General features: G+C 38.0%; 1 protein-coding gene across 2 annotated transcripts in view; it reads right to left on the bottom strand.

Annotated features, from left to right (window-relative positions):
* Positions 1–24,435, bottom strand: part of FCHSD2 (FCH and double SH3 domains 2) — a 245,329-nt gene that overhangs the window by 4,478 nt on the left and 216,416 nt on the right. For both annotated transcript variants that reach the window (XM_065944799.1, XM_065944798.1), the window contains 7 exons: positions 23,256–23,417; positions 8,393–8,527; positions 3,097–3,180; positions 2,799–2,976; positions 2,283–2,503; positions 417–546; positions 201–283 (listed from right to left, as the gene is read on the bottom strand). In XM_065944799.1, the coding sequence (XP_065800871.1) occupies positions 201–283; positions 417–546; positions 2,283–2,503; positions 2,799–2,976; positions 3,097–3,180; positions 8,393–8,527; positions 23,256–23,417 (993 nt within the window). The remainder of the gene's footprint in view (positions 1–200; positions 284–416; positions 547–2,282; positions 2,504–2,798; positions 2,977–3,096; positions 3,181–8,392; positions 8,528–23,255; positions 23,418–24,435) is intronic.

The raw sequence follows: 24,435 nt of genomic DNA, 5'->3' as shown, positions 1-24,435 counted from the left end.
AGCGTAATAAGCTAGACCTTCCAAGATGTATTTGTTTCTATAGCCTTCCTTTTCCAGAGCTCTGTTTAACTTCCCAAGTCCATCGCAACCTGGCATGGAAGGAATTAGTAACAACACAGGGGTCATGGAGCTCCATTAATTTCTAACTTTCAATCTGGAAGAACGATGCACTCTATTACTCTGCTAGAGAAGAGACTTACAGGTCGTAGCTTCCCATATGAGGTCTCAGGAGTATGCCTGGATGCCTGTGAGAATCCTGGCGATTCGGCATGGAAGCTGTTTTCTAAAGGGGGGAATCAAAGAAGCTCAATTTATTTGTGTTGCTGAGCAATAAAGACGGTAATTCAGACCCTCAGATGAACACGTGGCTTTCTGAATCAAAGTGTATTTTGATACATGCCCAGGAGACCCCTTACCGTTTGCTGAAGGAGAGCGGGGGAAGTACTGGGAGCCCCTCTTATCTGGGCTGGGGTAAGGGCTGCTGGGAGGCTGGTCGTACAGCGGCAGTGCAGGCAGGGAGCCGGGCGGTTTGGGGGAAGGAGAGACCTGCAGCAAAGGGAACAGAGGTTACACAGTGCTCAGTTCATGAAGGCGGTCAGCTGGTTTCTCTGCTCCTGGCAAATTACCTTTCTCTGGAGCTAAGTTATGATTGTTAACTTTTTTGACCAGCCTCATTAGAAGCAAATGAGCCTAGTTTGATGGCTAAGTTGAAGACAATCTCTCTTGGTAAATGTCACATGCATGCATGCTAAGTTGCTTCAATTGTGTCTGACTCTTTGTGACCCCATGAACTGTAGCCCACCAGGCTCCTCTGTCTGTGGGAATTCTCCAGGCAAGAATATTGGAATGGATTGCCATGCCCTCCTCCAGGGGATCTTCCCGACCCAGGAATCGAACCCACGACTCTTACGTCTCCTGCGCTGGCAGGCAGGTTCTTTACCACTAGGACCTCTTGGGAAGCCGCACTTGAAAATGTGTGCGTTATTTTTAAGTATCTTTTGATATTGATTTCTAACATAATTCCACAGTGCTAAGAGAAAAGACTATGATTTCAATACCTTTAGGCCATGACATTTTTGTACCTTGTTTTATGTCCCTGGATATGTTCCAGTGTCTCCTAATTTACAGTCTATGGGAACTTAAAGAGAATTTGTATTCTACTATTGTGTGAAAATTGTATAAATCTTAATTACGTTGAATTGGTTCACAGTGCTTTTCAGGCCTACTATATCCTACTTCTCTGTATATTCATTCTAGTACTGTTTGAGAGTTTGATATTGAAATTCCATTTAAAAATCTTAGTTTATCTACTTAAAAACTAATTGTAATACATGGTGGAACTATATGCAACCTTGCTCTGTATTTTCCAAGTCTCCTGTGAATGTGTTATCATCCTTTCACAATTAAAAAAAAGTAAAATAAAAAAGCAAATGAGCCTAGAATAACCACACTACCACCAGCTTTGTGTTGCATTTAACTTTTTCCTTCTATAGATCTCATTATACTACTGATTTTAGTTTAAATTAAACAGTTACCAAGTCAAACCATTCTCTAGAGTTCTACTGAAAACATATCAAATTAGTCAATTCAGTGAAGAACAAAAAAAAGGACAAGTTGTATTTTTTGGAGAAGATAAAATAATTGGCTGAGTTTCTGACTTCCCCAGGCTTTGTAATTGTCATGTTCAGTGGTCATAATACTGTACAAGCAAGATGGGCAGACATATTCCTTATGGTCCTGGACCTGCCAGGCCTGTTGTGACATATCTGAATTAGGAGTTTTCTGTAAAGACAAGTTTTGCTATTATGAAGTAAGCCTTGGGCCACTTGAGTACATGGGGCTCTGGCAGTCTCATTAGTTCTCTGAAAAGGACTAGCAGGACCTGGGCTGGGCAGGGAGTTTCTGATAGTGAGGGAGAGGAAGAGGGTGGTAATATTTTTACTGTATAAACTAACCACCAAGACAATACATTCCCTCTCTGATTTGTTTCTTTCTCCTCGCCAAACCAGTCTTTTGTAGGTCACACACAGTTTAGTATTTTGGTTCCTCAATTCAGAGAACAGAATGTGGAAGATGTGAAGTGTAATATAGCCATTGCACAAGAGCCTGACTGACAAGTCTCTGCTTCCCAAATTCAGTCTTGTAGAAACTTGGCAACCAAAAATTGGGAGTGGTAAGGGTGAGGTTGAGACCGCAGCCCACTTCTGTGTAGGTCAACAGACTCTTTGGGAGTTATTTTCTTTAAACCTCTTTTAATTCAGCTTTCTTCCCATGTTGTGCACCTGAATCTCTCGCATCCATGGGGTGTCACCATTTTCTGAGGCTGAAAGTTCTTCCACTAGCACCGATGGGAAAACTCCAATGCGCCCACTGAATTCTCCTTCCCAGAAGCCATCATCATCCTGGTTTTCTTTGTTCAAGATTCGGATGATTGCTCCCTCAGGAAAAGATAATTCATCATCGGTCTGGCCCTCGTAGTCATAAAGTGCTTTCACGAAACAGACTAGGTAGCAAGAGAGAAAAATGCAGTAAGAACACTGACAACCAGGAAATGCTTACTACCACCCCATGCACAAGTGACAATTAAAAGAGTGTCGAATGGAATATGAGCAGAGCTGTAATTTTGTACTCACTGAAAAGCAACTCTAGGGTTCTACTGTACAGGATACATGTGGCCAAATAAATACGTTACAGAAAGGGAATAAACCCATGTTTTTAACCAACTGAAGGCTGACTCCAGGGTAATAGGGTTTATGTCAAATGTGACCAAATAAAGAGTGCCTTGTTTCAGTCTTTACCACTGGCATCTCCGTTGAGGCTGCCTGAAACGAGTTCGGCCTCCGTGGAATTGCTGGATGTGTGTGACCGACTGTCCAAGGCAGCCAAGGACTGCAGCATGCTCAGCAGACTGTTCGAGGTCGGAAACTGTAGGTACTTTTCTGGCACATAACCCACTTGGCCGACTTTATTTCGAGCCTGAGTAAAAGACATGTGACAAAACAGGTTTGCACACACAATTTGGACAGGGTACAACAAGAACCAAAACAAACTCCTGAAAATGTCACAAGAAGGGGTGATATGAGCAAAGGAATATACCTTTACCCAGTCTTCCATATCTCCATCTTCAATCACTTCTAACACCTCATGTTCCTCAATGGTCAACTCATCTGGTTGAGAAGCCTGCAATGTAGGATGGTCATGGACAAAATTAAAAAGGTTAGATAAAGAGCAGATGTGAACTGATTATAACAAAAACCGGGGATCAAAATATTGAAATGATTTTGAAAAACGTATTGAACATAAAAATTTGAGTGTTGTAAAACTATCATAATGAGGTGAAGCTTTACTTAAAAACTAAACAAAATAAAGCCACAACAAAAACTGGAGAAACGGAATCCTCAAGAGGCAGTCAGGCTCAGTGAACACAGCACTCTGCTGGAGTAGGGGACCTGGGTTCCAGCTCCAGCTTATGTATCTATCGGTAAGTTATTCAACTTCTTGATGCCTCCATTTCTTCAAAATGACAATCCCGCCATTCTCGGGAAGATGGGGGTGGGGGTGGGGTGGGGTCAGTGTGGGATGAATAAGCATAGAACCATGATGGTTTGGGAAGCACAGGCAAAGGTAAAAGCAGCGAATGAGAATTGCACCACAGGGCTACAGTGGAGGTGCAGACTGTGAAAATGCAAAGAGCTATGTATATGGATTGAATGACAGCTTGAGCAGTGCCTGGAATTGGTCTCCAATCACGGTAAAACAGTGGCCAAGAGAAGTAAGTTGTAGAAGAGAAATGATTGATATCGGTCAAGGCTTGGATTTATTATGCTCCAACTTAACTGTAGACACTGGGCTGATCCATTTGGGTGGTTCTGCAGAAGTTGCTGTGACTTTTTTTATTTTAAAAGTAAATAAAAGCAGGAGTTCACTGGCATTGGACACCCAAATGCTGCCCGTGAGGCTGTAGAATCTGAGGGCAAACTCTCAGGGACTCTGCAGAGGGGTTAGAGGAAGAGACTTTGTTTCCTGAAGAGACTTGTCTGTTACATGTAACAGGAAGGATCTGCAGGCATCTTCTGGCTCTTAGTGAACAGTTGTAAAATCTTTCCCCAAGTCTCAAGATCAGTGAAAACTATCAGTTAAGACCATATAGTTTTTCAGATCTCACAGTCTCAAAGTATAAAAATATCTCCAAGTTACATAAGCAAAAATAAGGCAAGGTTCATTTCCCAAGACTCATTTCCCACTGCATGTACATTTCATCAAACCCAGATTCTGGACATTGCTGTAATAGCTACTTGAGACAGAAAATCAGTATTGAAAATGGCTGACTAATCACAGAAATACTTCAGGACCAGAATTTTAAGCAGATTACCTCTGACCTCAAAATAAGAGGAAAAAAAAGTCCACTGATTTCTGATGGCTTTTCCAACGGAATTTCTTCACTAATCTGAAACCACACTATGCCTTGAATATACCAGAAAAAGGCATCTATATAACAAAGATGTTTTTCCTAATTCTCTGGCAAAACTTTTAAAAGGTTATCAATACAACCAGATTTCACTGTGGTGAGAGCAAAGCAGGAGAGTTAGACACCTTTAAATATATTGCTGTCCTTGTAGAAAAGTCATGAAGGTCCATGCAAGTTGTCCAACATTGTAATATAAGCAGTGCTATATAGCATTGTTATACTAGCTTGATCATACCATACCTAAGCAGGGACCAGTTCTTTCACTTGACAAGGTCAAGTCCTTTGCATGACCCTGTGGTCTCCTGATGTTTTGGCCCCAGCAAACTAATCCCTAGTATCTGAATATACCATGTTATGTACTGTCTCTATGCCTTCCTTCCAAGAGGCCTCGATCCCTCTTTCCCATTTGGTAACTGGAATTAGACTACTGTGAGTTCAAGTCCAGCTTCAGTCTGTTTCTACAGGCAAGTGACTGTAAGACCTTTCAGAGCCTCAGTTTTCTTTTTTATGCCTATCACAACATAAGCTCCATGAAGGCAGAGATTTCTGTCTGTGTTGATCAATGCTGTATCTCCAAGCCTAGAAAAGAGCACAGCATGGTACACGGAAGGTACTCAGGTAACATTTGTTGAATTAATGGATTGGTTGATAATTTCTTCCTTATAGGATTATTGAAAGGATTAGAAATATATATATGTGTGTGTGTGTGTGTGTGTGTATATATATATATATATATATATATATATATATATAGAGAGAGAGAGAGAGAGAGAGAGAGAGAGAGAGATACCAGGCACACAGGAATTCATAAATGGTAGCTATTATTATTACCTGTGATTTGATGCTTGGCTTATATGTATACCAAGACCACCCACAATGAGCTGGTTGCTTTTTCCTCCTTTTATTCTTATAAGGCTTTGGGCATCCTTCTAACACTGACTACTATGGCACTCAAGTTAGTTGTTTGCACTTGTGGGCTTTCTAATAGAATGACTTCTTTAAGGCAGGGAAGGTAATTCTTCTCACTTATCCCAACCAGGACAGCAAGTGGTCAGTAAATGGTTATTAAATAAACACATGGTCACACACTACCTCATGAAGTCCTAATACACAGTGACTGCCAGAACACCAGAAGCAGCCATGCCCTCTGTTTCCACTACCACCTCTCTAAATTTCCTGTTTTCCGTTAAAACAATATGCTTTTTCCTGATCATAAAAGTAATAAATGTTCACTGTAGAAAAGCTAGAAGTAGGTATAATCGAGATCTTAGGGTAGTACAATTTGGTATCTTACTTTCTTGATTTATCATTTCTTCTTACAAAAAAAACCTCAAATGTAATTTTTCAATTATCCTCATAATATTATATGAATGGTTAATTTATTTAATTATTTCCTTATTGGACTGCTCACTTCGCTCTTATAAAGTAGTAGTATGATGAAAAAAAATTTTGTACCCAGAATATTTTTCTATATTGTGGGTCATTTCCTTAGGACAAATGCTAGTAGGGTCAAAGTGACAAGCATTTTTAAGACTTTTGAAACAAATCCTTAAATTTAGCTTTTCTTTGCTCTTGTTAGCTTAATTTAGGCTTTCTTTGCTGATCTAGACCATAGGAATCACAACTAGGCTTCTAGTTAAGCCTCTCTCTCCTCTAATCTACCCTCTCTGGAGTATCTATACCATGACCAGGGTTCCCTGACTTTAAAGCCCAGTCTGATTTTAGGACACGCAATGGCTTCCTTCAGCCAGGATAGAAGCCCAACCTTGGGGCGATCTACAGGTCTATCTGACATCTTTACTTCCAGCTGCTCTGTTCCCCACGTTTGATGCTCACATACCACTGAGTTTAACATTGCCCGGACCCTCTATTATCTTATCAAACTGTGTCTCTGCATCTGTTGTTTGCTTAGAAGGCTCTTTCCCTTCTCTACCTCATCATTGTGACTAGAAAGATCTTACTCCTGACCTCACTGAAATGCTACCTTATCTGCAAAATTCCTCAGATGCAATAATCACTCAGATACTTAGGACCCTCTCCATTTAAAGCCCTTAAATTTTAATTCTGGAACTTCAGAGTAAATATAACACTGAGACAGAAGACAGGGAAACAATCCCAACCTAGTTGTATAATATTTTAAAAACACTGTACAAGTGTTTTAAAGATGACTTCAAATTTTCAGATTATCAAAACAGTTTACATTGGGAAGACAAATCCCAACTGTTTTAGAAAAGAAGAAGTATTATTAAATATATAATAAAAGGATGTTAAATGAAAAGAAGTCTGGTAATCACTGATATTGAGGAGTAAATAATGTCAGTTTTTCACTCTCCAGGCATGGTGCTGGTGGGAGTGAGACTATTCCATGTATGCTTAAGATTCTCTCCACATACTTCCTCTGTTGTTCCTCAAGCATGGCATTAACATGAAAGGAATTCATTAAAATGAAAGGGATTCATTTGTTCATGCTTTCCTCACATCACTCATTTATTCGTTCCACGATTATTTCCTGAGGACCAACTATGTGCCAGGCACTGTCCTAGGTGCTGAAGACATATATGCAAGGCACACAAAGTTTCTGCCTTAAGGGGCCTTTAGTGCAGAGTTAGATAGAGAAATGTGAAAACAAACAAGATTAAGTTTGTTTGGTGATAGGTTTATATAGTGTCAATTAATAAATGAGGACAGAGGGGCAATGGGATAGAGTAGTGACTGGGAAGTTGGTTATGTATTTAGGTGGTGAGGAGAAACCTGAGGAGGCACTATTTGAGTTGAGCCTATTTGGAGAGCACTGGGCAGCCAACCAAGAATTGGGAAAAGATAGTTCTAGGTAAGGGGAAGCAAGTGCAAAGTTGTCAAGTCAGTAAGGAGCACAGTGCTTTTGAAGACTGAAAGGCAGCCAGAGCTGCTAACGTGTAGTGAGTAGGTTCAGTGGGTTGGTCTGACATGAAGCTAAGAAGACTGGCAGGGGCCAGATCAGTTTGGACATTACAGACCCTAGTAAAGAGTTGGTTTTTCTTTGTGTGACTGAAAGCTTAAAAAGAGTCTTAGGCAAGGGAATACAATAATCTTCTATACGTGGCTGTAGGGTAGAAAGTGGATTCTTGGTAGACAAGTATGAAGAAGGGCTATCAATTATTACTTTTTTTTTACATTAATCAAAGTAATGGCCTAGACCAAGACGTGAAATGTGAATGGATTCCAGATATATCTTGGAGGTGTACTCAACAGGACTGGCTACTGACTGATGAAGAGAGTGAGGAAAAGAGGAACTGGGAAAAGAAACTCAATCTACTTTGAGTAAAATGGTAATGTGGAAGCAGGGCACGGGTGAGAGACATTAAAAACTATCATACCAAATCAGGTTTGGAAGTTTAAAGAAAAATCTATTTATCCAGGTCCCTGCTTAGCCTGGAAACAAGAGGTAATTATATTAATATTAGGATAGGCAAAGTTTAACAAAACTGTTTTTTCAAGCAATTTTACTTTAATACCAATTTTGAGAACTATCCTAATGGAGAGCCTTGTGCCAAGCAGGCAACTGATAAGGAGAGGAGTTCTATTTACAGAAAATTTGCTAGATGCCAGGCACTGTGCTAAATGCTTTGCTATACAAGTGTTATCTCATTTAGTCTCCACATTAGCCCTATATATTATCCCCATAATATAGATAAGAAAACTGAGGCTCACAGTGACCAAGGGACTAGCGTGGTTATGTAGCTTGTAACTGGCAGAGACAAGATTTTAACCGAGGCCATCTGCCTTCAGAGCCTAGACTCTTTCTCATTATGTTATATTGCCTCTAATAAGAATGCAACACCAACATTATGGTAAGTACAGCATAAGAGGCTGGATAGATACCATTACTTGTATCTTCAGAGTTGTCACAATTTAACATGAGAAATATGTTAGAGAAATACAAACCTTATAGGAATAAACAACTTTGCAGGTGAGTGGATAATTTCTTAAGGTACCAGAAGGGCTGGAACTGCTGTCATCAAAAACATCCATGTTGTCCTCAAACTCTTCTCCTTCTTCTCTTTCAGTATCTGTATTAAGCTAGGAAAAATCAGAGGCCACTGGCTAGCTTACTTAGTTACTTCAAGAAGATGCATGAAAGTAGCAAACAACCGGATTGTTTCAAAATGTTAATTTACTCATTCAACTGCACATAGGAAAGTATCTGTTTTGTTCTCACTTGAATTTTTCATGTTATGAAAGGACTGGGATCTTTTTTTTCTTTTTAAAACCAAGAGTCAGTTAAATACTGACTAATGAAGGCCGCTTATCATTTTAAACTGATTATATTAGCAAACATTAAAAAGATTTCTAAATGCTACCAACGATGTAGAGAAACAGGTTTTCATCTATGACTGGTTTAAACATAAACTGGTACATCCTTGAGAAAAAAAAGCCTGCACAGCAATGAAGACCTAGCACAGCCAAAAACAATAAATAAATAAAATTACTTTAAAAAATAGATGTGGATAAATTAGAGCATGTGTGCTCTGCTGGTAGGAATGTAAAATGGTGTAGCTGCTTTGGAAAAACGCTATGATGGTTCCTTAAAAAGTTTAACATAGAATTACCATATAACCCAGCAATTTCACTTCTGTACTCCCAATGCTCTTCAATTTTCATTTCTATTCTATTCTTTCAATTATTTTTCCCAAAAGAGTTTGAAAGCAGGGATGTGAATAGATATTTGTATACCAATGTTGACAGCAGCATTATTCACAATAGCTACAAGGTGGAAGCAACCCAAGCATCCACTGAGACGGGTGGAAGAACAAACTGGTATATGACAGCAGAATATTACTTAGCTTTAAAAAGGAAGGCCATTCTGACACACGCTACAATATGGGTGAACCCTAAGGGCATTAATATTAAAAGAAATAAGCCAGTCACAAAGAAGATAAATACTGCATGATTCTACTTACATGAACTACCTAGAGTAGTCAAATTTAGAGAGACAGAAAGTAGAATGTTGGTTGTCAGGGATTTGGGGACTGGGAGAATGGGGAGCTACTGTTTAATTGGTATAGAGTTTCACTTTTTGCAAGATGAAAACAGTTCTGGAGATAGATGATGGTTATGGTTGCACAAAAAAATGTGAATGCGCTTAACGCCACTGAACTTTGTATTTAAAAAAAAATAAAAAATAAAAAGGTTTAAATGATGAAGTTTATGTTATGTATATTTTGCCACAGAAAAGGGCACAGTTTCTTTTGAAATGTAGCACAAGGGAAATAAATTCAGTTTCAATGTATATGACTGGCCATAGCTAAAAGGCACATATTAACTAAAATGGTATTAAGTGTAAAAACGTATTTATCTAGAGTATTGTCTATTACATTAAAATGTGAATAACACTTAAATGAGCATAAACATCTGACAGAGGTAGGCAGAGTCAGAAGGACTAAGACTGGAGAATAGAGGAGATTGGCTTGTTCTATATATCTCTGAACTATAAACAAAAAGTATGTTTTACTTTTTAAATTAAAAATCCAGTAAAGAAGAAACAAAATAAGCTCAAAGGTTTCTTGGTTTCTAGCTACATACAAACACTTATCTGGCTACTTTTCCCAATATTCAAACACGCAAAGGCACTAAGGTTTACACAGTAAGGATATAAGGAATGGATAGTCAGAATTGGGCCTTATGGTAGAACAATTAATTAAAATATCAAACATCTACTAAATGCTGAACACTAAGCTAGGCTCTGAGATATGAAATGAAGGACATAGTCTGCTTTGCAGGAGTTCACAACATAGAGTGGGAAGTCAGCATACTCAAATGCTAAGTGCACAGATGGCTCTGTGAGTATGGAGAGAGTGACTTGAGAAGAAGGTCAGAGCAGATTTCTGTCCATGGGATTCTCCAGGCAAGAATACTGGAGTGGGTTGCCATGCCCTTCTCCAGGGTATCTTCCGACCCAGGGATCGAACCCTCTTACTCTCCTGCATTGGCAGGCAGGTTCTTTATAACTAGCGCCACCTGGGAAGCCCCCAAACTAACAAACATTTACATACACTTGGAAGATGCCTTTATATTCTAGAAAAGGTTACAGACAACTGTGGGCATTACAAAAAGCAAAACAAAACACCCATACATCTATAAAAAAAATGAAAGCCAATGTGGGTAGAGCAAGTTTCCAAAAATACAGTGTAAGGAATGTTAATATGTACTGTGTTTTGACACTGGGAATCAATTCAAAATGTTTCATCTTGGCAATGTTATCTGATACTAAACATTCTTTTTTTCTTCTTTATTTTGAATTCATTTTTTGAGTCTCACAGAAGGGAACGGAAGGTTGCAGTGGCGGCAGCAGGGGTCACTGCTACATACTTTTGCATCGCTCTTGCAGTTTTTCGAAGTATGTCATCTCAGGACAGCTTCTTCCTTTTTCCTCTTCCACCTTCTGTAACTTAAATGTTGCAATGTTTTCTTTTCTTTTTTTTTTAACTGTTGCAATGTTTTCTTGACCTAGCATTTCTAAAAGCACATTCTTCCTGTTTCTTAACTGCTCACTTATCCCTTTTCCTTCCTGTCATCTGACAGAATTTTAATCAAAACTATTCTTTCCAGTGGTACTAATAATTTTCCTTTCTGAGATGTTGTAAAATGCTTACTCTTATTGCAATGGCAGATAAGAAGAACCTTTCTGAGTTGATTTTAGTAGCTGACCTCATACTCAGCAAATTACTTCTGAAGGGCTTCATCAGCTTTATGGATCTGACAGACTTGGGTTTGAATGCTGACTATGCCATTTACTTGCTAAATGACCTTGGGCAAACTATTTGACTTCTCAACTTCAATTATCTCATCTCTTTAATGAAGACAATTACTTCTTAACAAAGTTATCATGAGGATTAAGTGAGGCAACACTTAAACCCTTAATATATGCTTGGTACAAAGGAGACACTTAATACATAATTGTTGTTTTTATGAGGAAAGGAGAAGATAGATTAAAAAAAAAAATCTGGTGATATCCAGCTTAGGGGAAGACAGCTCCTTGTAAGTGGTTAGCAGAACCTCTGAATTCCGTCTAGACAGAAAAGTGATCACAGTGAACATCATTCCAAACACAACACAAGTATATTACAAAAGATGATGTTGAAAATATCAGTCAAATGGATTTCTGTTTCCAGGCAAGATGGAGTATCAGGGACCAGGTTTAAACCTTCCAGAAACAGCTAAAAAACTGTTCAAAATTTACAAAAGAGCAGTTTTCAAGACACTGGACATTATGTGAAGAACAGTGATCCTTGCAGGAAACAAACAATTTCCCCAGCCTACTATCTGAAAAAACTTTCCAAGATGAGATACAGCAGAAGGGAACCCAGGAAGAGGCTGGTGATCTAATGGAATTAAAGACACGAAACTGGGACTTTAAAGGAAGGCCTAAGTGGCTAGGGTTTTCACAGTAGAGTAATGAAGAAAAGAGAAACGCATAGAGAGAACTCTGGAAATCTACAGAGGGTCCTCCTTAAGTCTTCAGCTAAGTACTGATCAGCACATGTACATCAGGAACTACCCGAAGCCACTGATAGAATCCCTCAAAGGATTAGAGGGAACCATCCTCAGCATTCACACAGGCCTGGGAATATTTCCTGTTCCCTCCTTAACAGAGCAGAAAACCTCACAAGGCATAGGGCATCAGGTAGAGAAATTAGAAAATCAGTAAGGATGCGGAAGACTTGAACAACACTACAAACCAACTTAATTAACATTTATAGAAGATAACACCTAACAACAGCAGATTATATATTCTTTTCAAGTACACATGGAATATTTATTGAGATATACCATATAATGGTCCATAAAACAAGTCTTGATAAATTAAAAATGATTCAAGTATGTTATCTGACCACAATGGAAATAAATTATGTCATTAACAGAAAGTTATCTGTAAAATTCCCAAATATTTGGAAACTCAATAACACTTTTAAACAACCCATAAAACAAAGAAGAAATTAAAAGACCAATTAGAAAATATTTAAAATTGAATGGAAGTAATAACATAATGTATCTGAGTTTGTGTGGTGGTGCCTAAGCAACATGTAGTGGGAAATGTTGGAGAAGGCAGTGGCACCCCACTCCAGTGCTCGTGCCTGGAAAATCCCATGAACGAAGGAGCCTGGTAGGCTGTAGTCCATGGGGTCTCGAAGAGTCAGGCATGACTGAGCGACTTCACTTTCACTTTTCACTTTTCACTTCAAAAACATTGGAGAAGGAAATGGCAACCCACTCCAGTGTTCTTGCCTGGAGAATCCCAGGGATGGGGCTGCACAGAGTTGGACACGACTGAAGTGACTTAGCAGTGGGAAATGTTTAGCATGACATGCCTATACTGAAAAAGAATTAAAGTCTCACATCAGTGACCTCAGTTTCCACGTTAAAAATACTAGGAAACAGCAAATCAAGTCCAAATTAATCAGAAAAAGGAAATAATAAAAAACAGAAATCAATAAAATAAAAAAACAGGAAAACAACAGGGAAAAAGTCAATGAAATCGAAAGCTGTTTTGTTTTTTGTGACGATACATCAAATTTATAAACCTCTAGTAGGATGATCAAGGGGAAAAAAAAGGAGAAACAAATAGCCAACATCAAGGAGCAGGAGAAGTGATATCACTACAGATCCTCCAGACAATCAAATAATAAAAAATATTATGAATGACTTTATGTCAATAAATGTGGCAACTTACATGAAACCAACAAATTCTTTGAAGGACACAAATGATCAAAGTTCATTCAAGAAGCCTAAGTTGAAGAACCCTATCTCTGTTAAAGAAATTGAGTTTGTTGCTTAATAAAAAACTCCCATAAAACTCCCCTCCAGGTCTAGATTCTGGTGAATTCTACTAAACATTTAAGGAAGAAAAAAATTCTATATAAGCGTCCAAAAAATTGAAGAGAAAGGGATTCAAATTATTTTATGAGACAAGCATTATTCTAAAATCAGACAAAAACAGTTTAAGAAAACTATAGACTAATAAAGAATCCACCATAACCAGACATATAAAACACTAATCAAAATTTTAACAAATCAATTCTAATCAATATAAAAAAAGGATAATAGTTCATCAGGAATGCAAAGTCAGTTTAATATGTGAAAAATCATCAGTGTACTTCACCGTATTAACAAACTAATAAGAAAAATCATTTAATATTTAGGACTTCCCTGTAGCTCAAACTATCAAGAATCTGCCTGCAATGTAGGAGACTGGGGTTCGATCCCTGAGTCAGGAAGGTCCTCTGGAGAAGGGAATGGCAATTCAGTCCAGCTTTCTTGCCTGGAGAATCCCATGGACAGAGAAGCCTAGCGGGCTATAGCCTGTGGGGTTGTAAGGAGTCAGACATGATTGAGAAACTAACACTTCACTTCAACATTCATTCCTATCAGTAAACTAAACAAAAATGGAGGAAATTTCCTTGACATGGGAAAGGGCATCTACAAAAATTCCTACCGTGAACATCGTACTTAATGGTGAAAGACTATGCTTTTCCTTAAGTTTGGGAACAATGCAAGAACATCATGCTGGTTCTCACCACTTCTATTCAAGCAGTGTACTGGACACTGGAGCTGTTACAATAAGGCGGGGAAGTAAGCAAAGAAGGAAATAAAAGGCATTTTGAATTGGAAAGGAAGAAGTAAAACTGTTTTCGTATACAGGCTACATGATTATCTATATAGAAAATCTACATAAGAAATACAATAACTAATGAATGAGTTTAGCAATGTTGTAGGATACAAAATCGATATACAAAAATCAATTGTATTTCTATATGTCAGTAATGAATAATCAGAAGTTGGAATAAAAAACTATTAGCACAGCATCAAAAACTATGAACTAAAGATAAGTCTGACAAAAGATGTGCAACATCCACACACTGAAAACTATCAAACACTGCTTAGAGAAATGAAAGACAATTGAAAGACTCAATATTGTTATGATATCAAATATCTTCAAGCTGATCTACAAATTTGCTGTAATACTAATGAAAAAATTCTGGTAGGTTTTTCTGGTAGAAAACCGATTTTAAAGTTCATATGGAAAAGCAAAGGAATGAGAATATCCAAAACAATTTTGAAAAGGAAGAAAGGTGGAAGATTTTACCTGATTTCTGGACTTAAAAGTTACAATAATTAAGACATAGCAGCACTGTCATCAAGCTAGGCAAATAGATCAATGAAATAGAACAGGAGGTCCAAATATAGACCCATACATATATGGTTAGTTGACTTTTGACAAAGATGTAAAGGCATTTCAGTAGAGAAATGACAGTCCTTTCAACAACAAGAAAAAAGAATTGTACTCACTCTTTTTAACTCGCACAATCACAAACTTAAATGTAAAACCTAAAATTATAAAACATACAAGAAAATCTTTCAAAGGTTTCCTAGTTATATCACAGCAGGGTCCATGAAAGAGAAAAAAAAGTGAGTTGGGCTTCAACCAAAAAATTTCTGCTCTTTGAAAGATACTGTTAAGAAAATGAAAAGACAAGCCACAGACTGGGAGAAAATTATATAAATCATCTATCTGATAAAAGATTTGTATCCAGAGTATAAAAAGAACTCTCAAAATACAATAAAGAGAGAACAAACAACCTAATGAAATATGCTTGAAAAATCTGAATGGATAGTTCACTGAAGATATACATATGGAAAATAAGCATGTGACAAGATGCTCAACATTGTTAGTGAAATGCAAATTAAAACTATAATGATACACTACTGCACACCTATTAAAATATCTAAAATTAAAAAGATTGGCCATACTAGCTATCGGTAAGGTAGTGGAACAACTGGAACATTAGTATTCCATTGATAGGAATGTAAAACGGTATAACCACTTTGGAAAATAGCCTGAGAGTTACTTAAAATGTTAAACATATAGCCACTGTATGATCCAGCTAAAACATACACACATAGCAGTTTTACTTGAAAGAGCCCCAAAAAACTCAAACGCCCATCATCAGTGTGAACGGATAAACAAATTTTGTGGTATATTCATACAACAGAATATGACTCAGCAATTAAAAGACTGTAACAACATGGATGCTACTCAAAATAATCATGCTGCATGAAAGAGGTCAAACAAAGCAAAGTGTATTTTTTTAAATATTTGTAATCTATTGTATTTCAATTATACTTCAATAAAACTGTTAAGAATAATAAAGCTTGGAAATTTTAATGACAACTGGTTGCACAGTACTTGAAGATGTTATAAGACCATTAATTACATCAAAATAGGGCAGTCAATGATGATTCACCAGATGCTTGAAACAAGAAATGAAAAAAAAAATACAGCAATTGAAATGAATCACGAAAAAGGTTAGAGGAATAAAGAGTCATCCAAGGAGTGAGAAAAAAAAGCAGGACTTTAGAGGCAGACATATTTGGGTTCTAATCCTAGCTCTCTCCACTTACTAGCTGCGTGCTGCTGGGCAAGATAGTTAATTCTTCTAAGTCTATCTTCTCATCTGTAATACATTCAGGATGGTTGTGATCATTAATTAAAATAACAAATGAATGTGCCTGACATGGTACCTGGTACAGAATAGATGATTTACCAAAGTGAATACCCTCTTTTTGGTAGTATTTTAAGCTTAGTTGGTAGAACTGGAATAAACTGCTTAAAGTTCAGATTAATATTTTTGAACATGTATCATGTGTAAGGACCTATGTCAAGCACTTTACTTGTTATGGCTATGGAGAAAGTCAAAGAACATAACACGGCTAGAGATACTTCTCTTAGAAGTGAAATGCTCTAGCTTTTCAATGCCCATCTTTGGCCTTGGCTGTCAGTAAGTGACACTGGTTCTCTTGATCTGTGGACACCAACCCAACAGTCATTATATGCAGCTAGGTAATTTCCAGCCCCTGGCAAAGGGTCTCATGAACAGTGAAGGCTCAATACATGCTTACTGAATTGAATTAAACTGATCCTACTGCGAACCTGAAATGTCAGTTTCATTAAAAGTGTGGACATTTTGAGTATGGAGTTTAGTCCAGTTAAAAGGTGAATGCCCATCTGAAAATACTGTAAATAAAAAAGCAACTGAATATTTTTGTAGGTGTATTCCATTATTTTCTACAGTTTACATTTATCTCATCATGAAAATCCATTGTTTGTTTCTTTGGGATTTAGCTCAAGCCAACAAACAGGTTTCTGTGTTATAAAAACAAAGCCCATTGGATGCAAGGACTATAAGGCATTACTGAGGCAGATGGGAAGCAAACTAGCATCCTAAAGGTTTAAAATCTTTACTCTTGCCTTTCAAACACATACTGAGCATGATCTTCATAATGAATAGACCTAGAATTTATTTCTATGCAACTCTGTGAAATGCTCATATACTTAGAGATGCTTCCCAACAGAGTAGATTGTCAGGATGCCTTGGCATAGTAGTTGCGGGAAGTGGCTGAAAACAAGGAAGTCATGTAAACACTGTCAGCTACAGTCTGAAAATTTAGAGGGGAAAAAAGAACAGACAGAAAGAACAAAAATAAACCAACCTCAAACAAAGAATCTCTGACTCAGTAACTCTAAGATCCTAACTTACAGAAAAAAAATCCCCAGTATGAAAAAAAAAGTGTAAAAATGTTTTAAAGAGTGTTATTTAGACTATGTGGAGGCAAGCCAAATACTAAACATAAAGAGTTAAGTGAACACATTCCCGATGGGATATTACACAGATATGAAAAGGATTATGAAGGTCATCCATCAGTATGGAATGTTAGATAAAAATATCCAAAATTAACCTTATTATGATAAAGGTGTTCAAAAAAGGAACAGTAGAAAGAGGAAGGAATTCAACTAAGTTGCTAACATTGTTTTTATAAGGATGGAGCTTTTTAAATTTTCTTCTCTGCCATACTTCTTAATTTTTTGTTATCGAAGTTATATAATCTTTCTATTCTACAATTAATATAATTTCAAAATTAGGTTTTAAACTGGGTATGCGTTTCTGAGTAAGAAAAGGCAAGAAAATGAGAAGGGATAAGGGACAGAAGGGGTGACTGGGTCACTGGCAGCAATCCAATCATAGGAGACTGTATGCAGGCTCTGATTAACCATCAACTGAATAATTATACCAGTAGAATGCTCTCCATGAAAAAATATTGCTATATTGTGAATTTTTCCCTTCCTATTCCTATATTCTGTACCACAGCATAATACAGAAGGCAAAGAGTTAATACTCAAGAAAGTATAGTCCCTTCCTTATTCTATAAGATAAACAATATATGTTTAAAAAATATTTATCTCCATAGGGCACTTTACACTAGTAATGTCTAATAGTACTATTAACTATGTTTTCCAGACAAAAGGGAATCCTAAACCTGATGATTAATGCTTTTGCTGGCATCTGTAATGGAAGAAATAATTTGGCCCCCGAATGTGTATTTCTACTCTCTGTTTCTCTCCAGCTAGCTGTCAGTGTGAAGAGCTACAAATTCCTCCAAGTTATTTCAGGGCAGTCATTTAAAATCAGGTTAAATAAATATTGGGACTTCATTAAACTATTTTATGCTTACATCTTTCCCTTATTTATACTGTTAGTAGAGCATCCACAAAATACATCCCTCAGCTGAAACTGAGAAAATACAGGTTCTGTAAGAGTGACTAGAGGGAAGAAAGACTGGAATGGGATTGCAAAATGCTCCTTTCACAGAGGATATGACATGTCTCTAGATGAGCTGATGTTTCAGGACAGTTGTCAAAAATACCCAATTTATTCAACACTTACAATCAGTCTGTACTACTCACTGCCAGACACCATACCAGGGACATCTCCTTCATTTCCTTCCTTCATACTCAGCTGTCTTCCTTTATCTCTTGTTAAATTTCTTTAAAGCCAATCCCAAATGACATTTCCTTCATGAGGACATTTCCATCTCTCCCATTTTTCTAGCTGGTATAATAAGCATACCTTTGGAGATATTGTGGGTTTGGTTTCAGACCACCACAATAAAGTCAGTTCAGTTCAGTCGCTTAGTCATGTCTGACTTTTTGTGACCCCATGGACAGCAGAACATCAGGCTTCCCTGTCCATCACCAACTCCTGGAGCTCGCTCAAACTCATGTCCATCCAGTCGGTGATGCCATCCAACCAACTCATCCTCTGTTGTCTCCTTCTCCTCTTGCCTTCAATCTTTCCCAGCATCAGGGTCTTTTCCAATGAGTCAGTTCTGTGCATCAGGTGACCAAAGTATTAGAGCTTCAGCTTCAGCATCAGTCCTTCCAATGAATATTCAGGACTGATTTCCTTTAGAATTGACTGGTTTAATCTCTGTGCACATAAATCTATGTTTATAGTGTAGTTATTAAGCATGCGATACTATATGTCTAAAAAATTTATATACCTTAATTAAATACTTTATAGCCAAAAAATGCTATCATTTGTGTCTTCAGTGAGTCATAATCTTTTTGCTGGTAAAAAGGTCTTGCTTCAATGTTGATGGATGCTGACTGATCAAGGTGGTGGCTGCTGAAAGCTGGGGTGTTCATGTCAATTTCTTAAAATGGGACAACACTGAAGTTTGTGGCATTGATTGACTCTTCCTCTCATGAACTATTTCTCGGTAGTGTGCAAAACTATTTGATAGCATTTTACCCACAGTAAAACTTCTTTCAAAACTGAAGGCGATCCTCTTAAACCCTGATTTATCAACTAAGTTCATGTAATAGTCTAAACCTTTTGTTGTTACATCAGCAATCTTCACATCTTCACCAGGAGTAGATTCCATCTGAAGAAACCACTTTCTTTGCTCATACATAAGAAGTAACTCTTAATCCATTAAACTTTTATTACATGATTGCAGCAGTCAGTCACATCTTGAGGCTCCACTTCTAATTCTAAATCTCTTGCTATTACTGCTACTCTAGCATTACTTCCTCCATTGAATTCTTGAATCCCTCAAAGTCATCCACAAGGGTTGGAATCAACTTCTTCCAAAGTCCTGTTTATATTGATATTTTGACCTCTTCCCATGAATCACGAGTGTTCTAAGTGGCATCTAGAATGGTGAATCCTTTCCAAAAGGTTTTCAACTTACTCTGTCTAGAGTCATCAGAAGAATCACTATCTAAGGCAACTACAGATTTATAAGATGTATATTTTAAGTCATTAGACTTGAACATCAAAATTACTCCTTGATCCATGGGCTACCAAAGGGATATTGTATTAGCAGGCATGAAAACAACATGAATCTCATTGTACATCTCCATCAGAGCTCTTGGGTGACCAAGTGCATTGCCAATGAACAGTAATATTAGCAAAGGAATCTTTTTTTCTGAGTACTAGATCTTTAAAAAAATTTTTTTTAATTTATTTATGTTTTTTGGTTGTGCTGGGTCTTTGTTGCTGCATGGGCTTTTCTCTAGTTGTGGCAAGCAGTGGCTGCTCTCCAGTTGCAGTGGGAGGGCTTTGCATTGCGGTGGCTTCTCTCATTGCAGAGCACAGGCTCCAGGGTGCCGGCTTCAGTAGCAGCGGCACATGGGCTCAGCAGTTGTGGCTCATGGGCTTAGTTGCTCTGTGGCATGTGGCATCTTCCCGAGCTAAGGATCAAATCCCTGTCTCCTGCACTGGCAGGGCAAGTTCTTTACCCCTGAGCACCAGGGAAGACTGTGTAGTAGATCTTAAACTAAGATGTAGTTTAGTTTAGTAGGGTGTAAAATATCCATAAAGTCATGTTGTAAAGTGATACACTGTCATCCAGGTTTTGTTCCATTTACAGAGCATAGCAAAGTAGATTTAGCATAATTCTTAAAGTCCCTAGAATTTTCAGAACGGTAAATAAGCACTGGCTTCAACCTAAAGTCACCAGCTTCCTTAGCCCCTAACAAAACAGTCAGCCTGTGCTTTGAAGCTTTGAAGCCAGGCATTGCCTTCTCTCTATCTAAGTCCTAGATGACATCTTTTCCCATGGCAAAGCTATTTTGTCTACATTGAAAATCTATTTTTCAGTGTGACTACCTTCATTAATGATATGAGCCAGATCTTTTGGATAACCTGCTGTAGCTTCCACATCAGCACTTGTTGCTTCACCTTGTACTATAATGTTACAAAGACAGTTTCTTTCCTTAAACTTCATGAACCAACCTCTGCTAGCTTCCAACTTTTCTTTTGCAGCTTCCTTACTTCTTTCAGCTTTCATAGAAATGAAAACAGTTAGGGCCTTGCTCTGGATTAAGCTTTGGCTTAATGGAATGTTGTGGCTGGTTTGATCATCTATCCAGACCACTAAAACTTCCTTGCAACCAGCAATAAAGCTTTTTTTCTTTCTTATCATTCACATATTTACTGGAGCAGTACTTTTCATTTCCCTTAAGAACTTTTCATTTGTATCCATGAGACGGCCAAACGTTTGGCTCAAGAGGTCTAGCTTTTGGCCTATGCTGGCTTTCGATGGGCCTTTCTCATTAAGCTTAATCATTTCTAGCTTTTGATTCAGACTAAGAGATGTGCAACTCTCCCTTTCACCTGACCACTCTATAGATTGTTAATCAGCCTAATTTCAATACGGTTGCATCTCTGGGAATAGGGAGGCCAGAAGAGACGAAGAGAGACAGAGGAATGGCTAGTCAAGGAAGCAGTCAGAACACACAAACATTTATCAATTAACAGGTGGGATTTGTGGTGCTCCAGAATGTTACAGTGGTAATATCACAGATCGCTGATCACAGATCACCATAACAAATGTAAAATGAAAAAGGAAACCTTTAATTCATTAAACAATGCAACTGTTGGTGAGTGCAATAAAATGAAATGCAATAAAATGAAGTATGTTAAGTTTTTCTGATACAATTTTACAAAAACATGAGATTTTGGAGCTGGAGGGTATCTTAGAATTTCTGAAATCCAGAGACTTTTTCCAATATGTGCTGAGGAGTTAGGAGTTAATCAATTTCAAGTTTGCTATATAATAGTTCAGTCATACACTTCCATGTAGCATTAGGATTCATAGGTGTCTGCTTGCTCTACCAGTTTGTAAGCTTTTTGAGGAAAAACACCAAGTCCTGTTCATCTCCAATGTGCCCAGAAAGTGGGCACATAGGGAAAAGTGCCTGCCCAGTTGATAGAGTTAGAAAAGATGCTAGTCTGAGGAAAATCATGGGGTTGATAGGTTGCCAATAGTAAGTACTGTTGAAGAAGCCAAAACCAAGAATGTATCTGGAATTTGCTATCATTGTAAGAATTTTGTTAAACAGAATAAGGTGAATTAGATGGAAGTTGTGGCTTTTAAAAGATGCAATGGGAAGAGACATTCCATGCAATAGAGCAAATTTGTTGTATTGGAAACAGGGTAGTTCTTCTAACCCCAAAGTCAAATAGGTGATATGTACTTATTTTCCCCAGCTGGATTACCATTAATAGTGAAATAAAAATAAACCTTCAGTAGATTGCTTTTCCTTAGAATGCACGTGCACTCACAATCTTTTTTAAATGCACAAGTCTATTCTCATTAGAAAGTCAGAATGCCATGTGAAAAAACTGACAAAACTTCCAAGAATGTTCTTGAACTATGGCCACTTTCTCTAGCTCGATTCCTTTTATCTGAAGGGCACAAATATTGAAGAGGCACTATGGATATGGTGGAAAGACAGGAGATTAGAGAATTAGTTTGCTACTATGCCATCTGGGCTTCCCAGGTGGTGCGGAGGTAAGGAATCCACCTGCCAATGCAGGAGACACAAGAGACATAGGTTTGATCCCTGAGTTGGGAAGATGCCCTGGAATAAGAAATGGCAACCCACTCCAATATTCTTGCTTGCAAAGTTCCGTAGACAGAGAAACCTGGCAGGCTACAGTCTAGGGGGTTGCAAAGAGTCTGAATGAGAAACACACTATTCCATTTATCTGTTGATTCATTCACTTTGTCCCTCAACAGACATTTACTGAGTACTGATACGTGCCAGACACTTTGCTGTGCAGAACAGTGAACCAGGTAGGCATGGAAATTACATTTCAGGGAAGAAGACAGATGATAAGTAAAATAAAACAAGAAGACAAATACAGATTGTAATAAATGCCATATGGAAATAAACTGGATGAGAGAGAATAATGGGTAGGGGGATAGTAGCAAAAAATAGTTTGACCAGCAAGGCATTATATATCCACCTATGTATTATCAGGCAAATCACTGAACTTTTCTGATACTCAGATTTCCAGGATGAAAAACCACAGTTGAACTGGATGACATCAGAGTGGAGAACACTCTGAATCTGAAGTAAGAAAACTTAAGCGTGAGTTCTGGCCTTATTCATAAACCTATACCTGTAGCACTGTCTCCCTGATGAAAGAAAGAAACTGTGAGCAGAGTGTGACAGTCCTTGTGAACTGAACAGACTAAGTCACAGACTGTGTTCCTTTCCCTTCTTCAACACTGTTTACAATGCTCCGGATGTTTATTTTCATTTACACTGAAGAAGACCTCTGGAAACTTTGGAAAGACTAGACTAAAATTTTTATCCTGCTACCTCTGAATAAGAAATATACTTATTTTTATGAATGGGATAATGATAAACCTACTAGTGATAATATTTTATCACTATATAATGCACATTTTTAAAAAGTATTATTTTTTTTCTTCTCTCTTTCTTTCCTGCACTAAGTTTAACTCAATTAGTGATAGACTAAAGGAAAAAACCCCAAACCATTAGAAAATCCATTACTTTTTCTTTGAAATTTTGGCTATTATCAAGTTTGGTTACACAGTCATAGAAGAGCATCCTTTAGTGAAGTTAACCCATCATATTCAAGAGAAACCGTACCGAGTGTAAGGCTCCATTATTAGTCACTGCAGGAAGGCGGGCCCATCGTTCATTTTCCAGTTCTTCCATCACTTGGTTCATTGCACTCTTTAGCCATGTGTCGACAGAAACACCAATCTGCTTTAGTAGGTCCAGTCGGGCTTCAGCTTTCAACTTAATTATCTAAGAAAACCAAGAAAATGGTCAGAAAGCAAAGCATTCTTTCATCAAATTAATTGCTTTTAAGTTATTCCTGATTGAGTAATTAGGACAATCTTGATATTCACTAGCAATTCTTCCTTGGCATAGATATTAATTTTTCACTTGATGAGAGAGAGAGTGGTAAGAGGGAAGGAAAAGGAAGATGTTAATGCAACATAAAGTCTGCTTTCCTCTCCTGTTAGTAAGGCTATGCCTCAGAACATTCTAAAGTTTAGCATTTTCAACAGCCTTCTAACTCATTTCCTGGACTTTCTCTTCTCCTCTATAATCCACCTTTTACAAGTCTACGAACGATCTCATCAGTTACTTCTCTGCTTAAAAATACCCATGATTCCTGACTGGAGTAAAGATTTTAAATTAGATACTAACGCAGCTTTCAGAAACAGGAGATGTTGAGAATAAAAGAAGTTTCTAGGCTCCAAATTCAAGAAAAGGAAACACTGCCCGTTCTCTGGCTCTTGTTCCAAGCCATAAGCAAGTAATCATAGAATTAATTCAAACCTGTCCCAATCAAACAGTAACTGCTTTGCCCAATAGCCACGCCTCTAAGTCAGTCAATCAACGACAGCCCCTTGCTTCTGCAAGGCGGCCAGGCAACCACAGCCCCACTCCAGTAAGCATCAGCACTCAAGCTTCCACTCCTGCTTCCCACAGCGCACCACTCTCTGTGCTAGTGCTTAGTCACTCAGTTGTGTCCGACTCTGAGACCCCATGGACTGTAGTCCGCCAGGCTCCTCTGTTTATGGGGATTTTCCAGGCAAGAATACTGGAGTGGGCTGCCATGACCTCCAGGGGATCTTCCCAACCCAGGGATCAAACTCAGGTCTTCTGCATTGCAGGCGAATTCTTTACGTCTAGGGAAGAACAGACCTCCTTCCCTACCGATTTCTAGGGAAGTCCTACCTCTACACACCAGTTAAGTGAGCAAGTCTGTAGTACATTCCCAGTGTTGAAAATCTGCCAGTCCCTGAAACCCTCA

This window comes from Muntiacus reevesi, chromosome 9, assembly GCF_963930625.1.
Source record: "Muntiacus reevesi chromosome 9, mMunRee1.1, whole genome shotgun sequence".
Lineage (NCBI taxonomy): Eukaryota > Metazoa > Chordata > Mammalia > Artiodactyla > Cervidae > Muntiacus > Muntiacus reevesi.
Note: the sequence above shows the minus strand (reverse complement) of the source record. Positions and strands in the feature narration are given on the sequence as shown.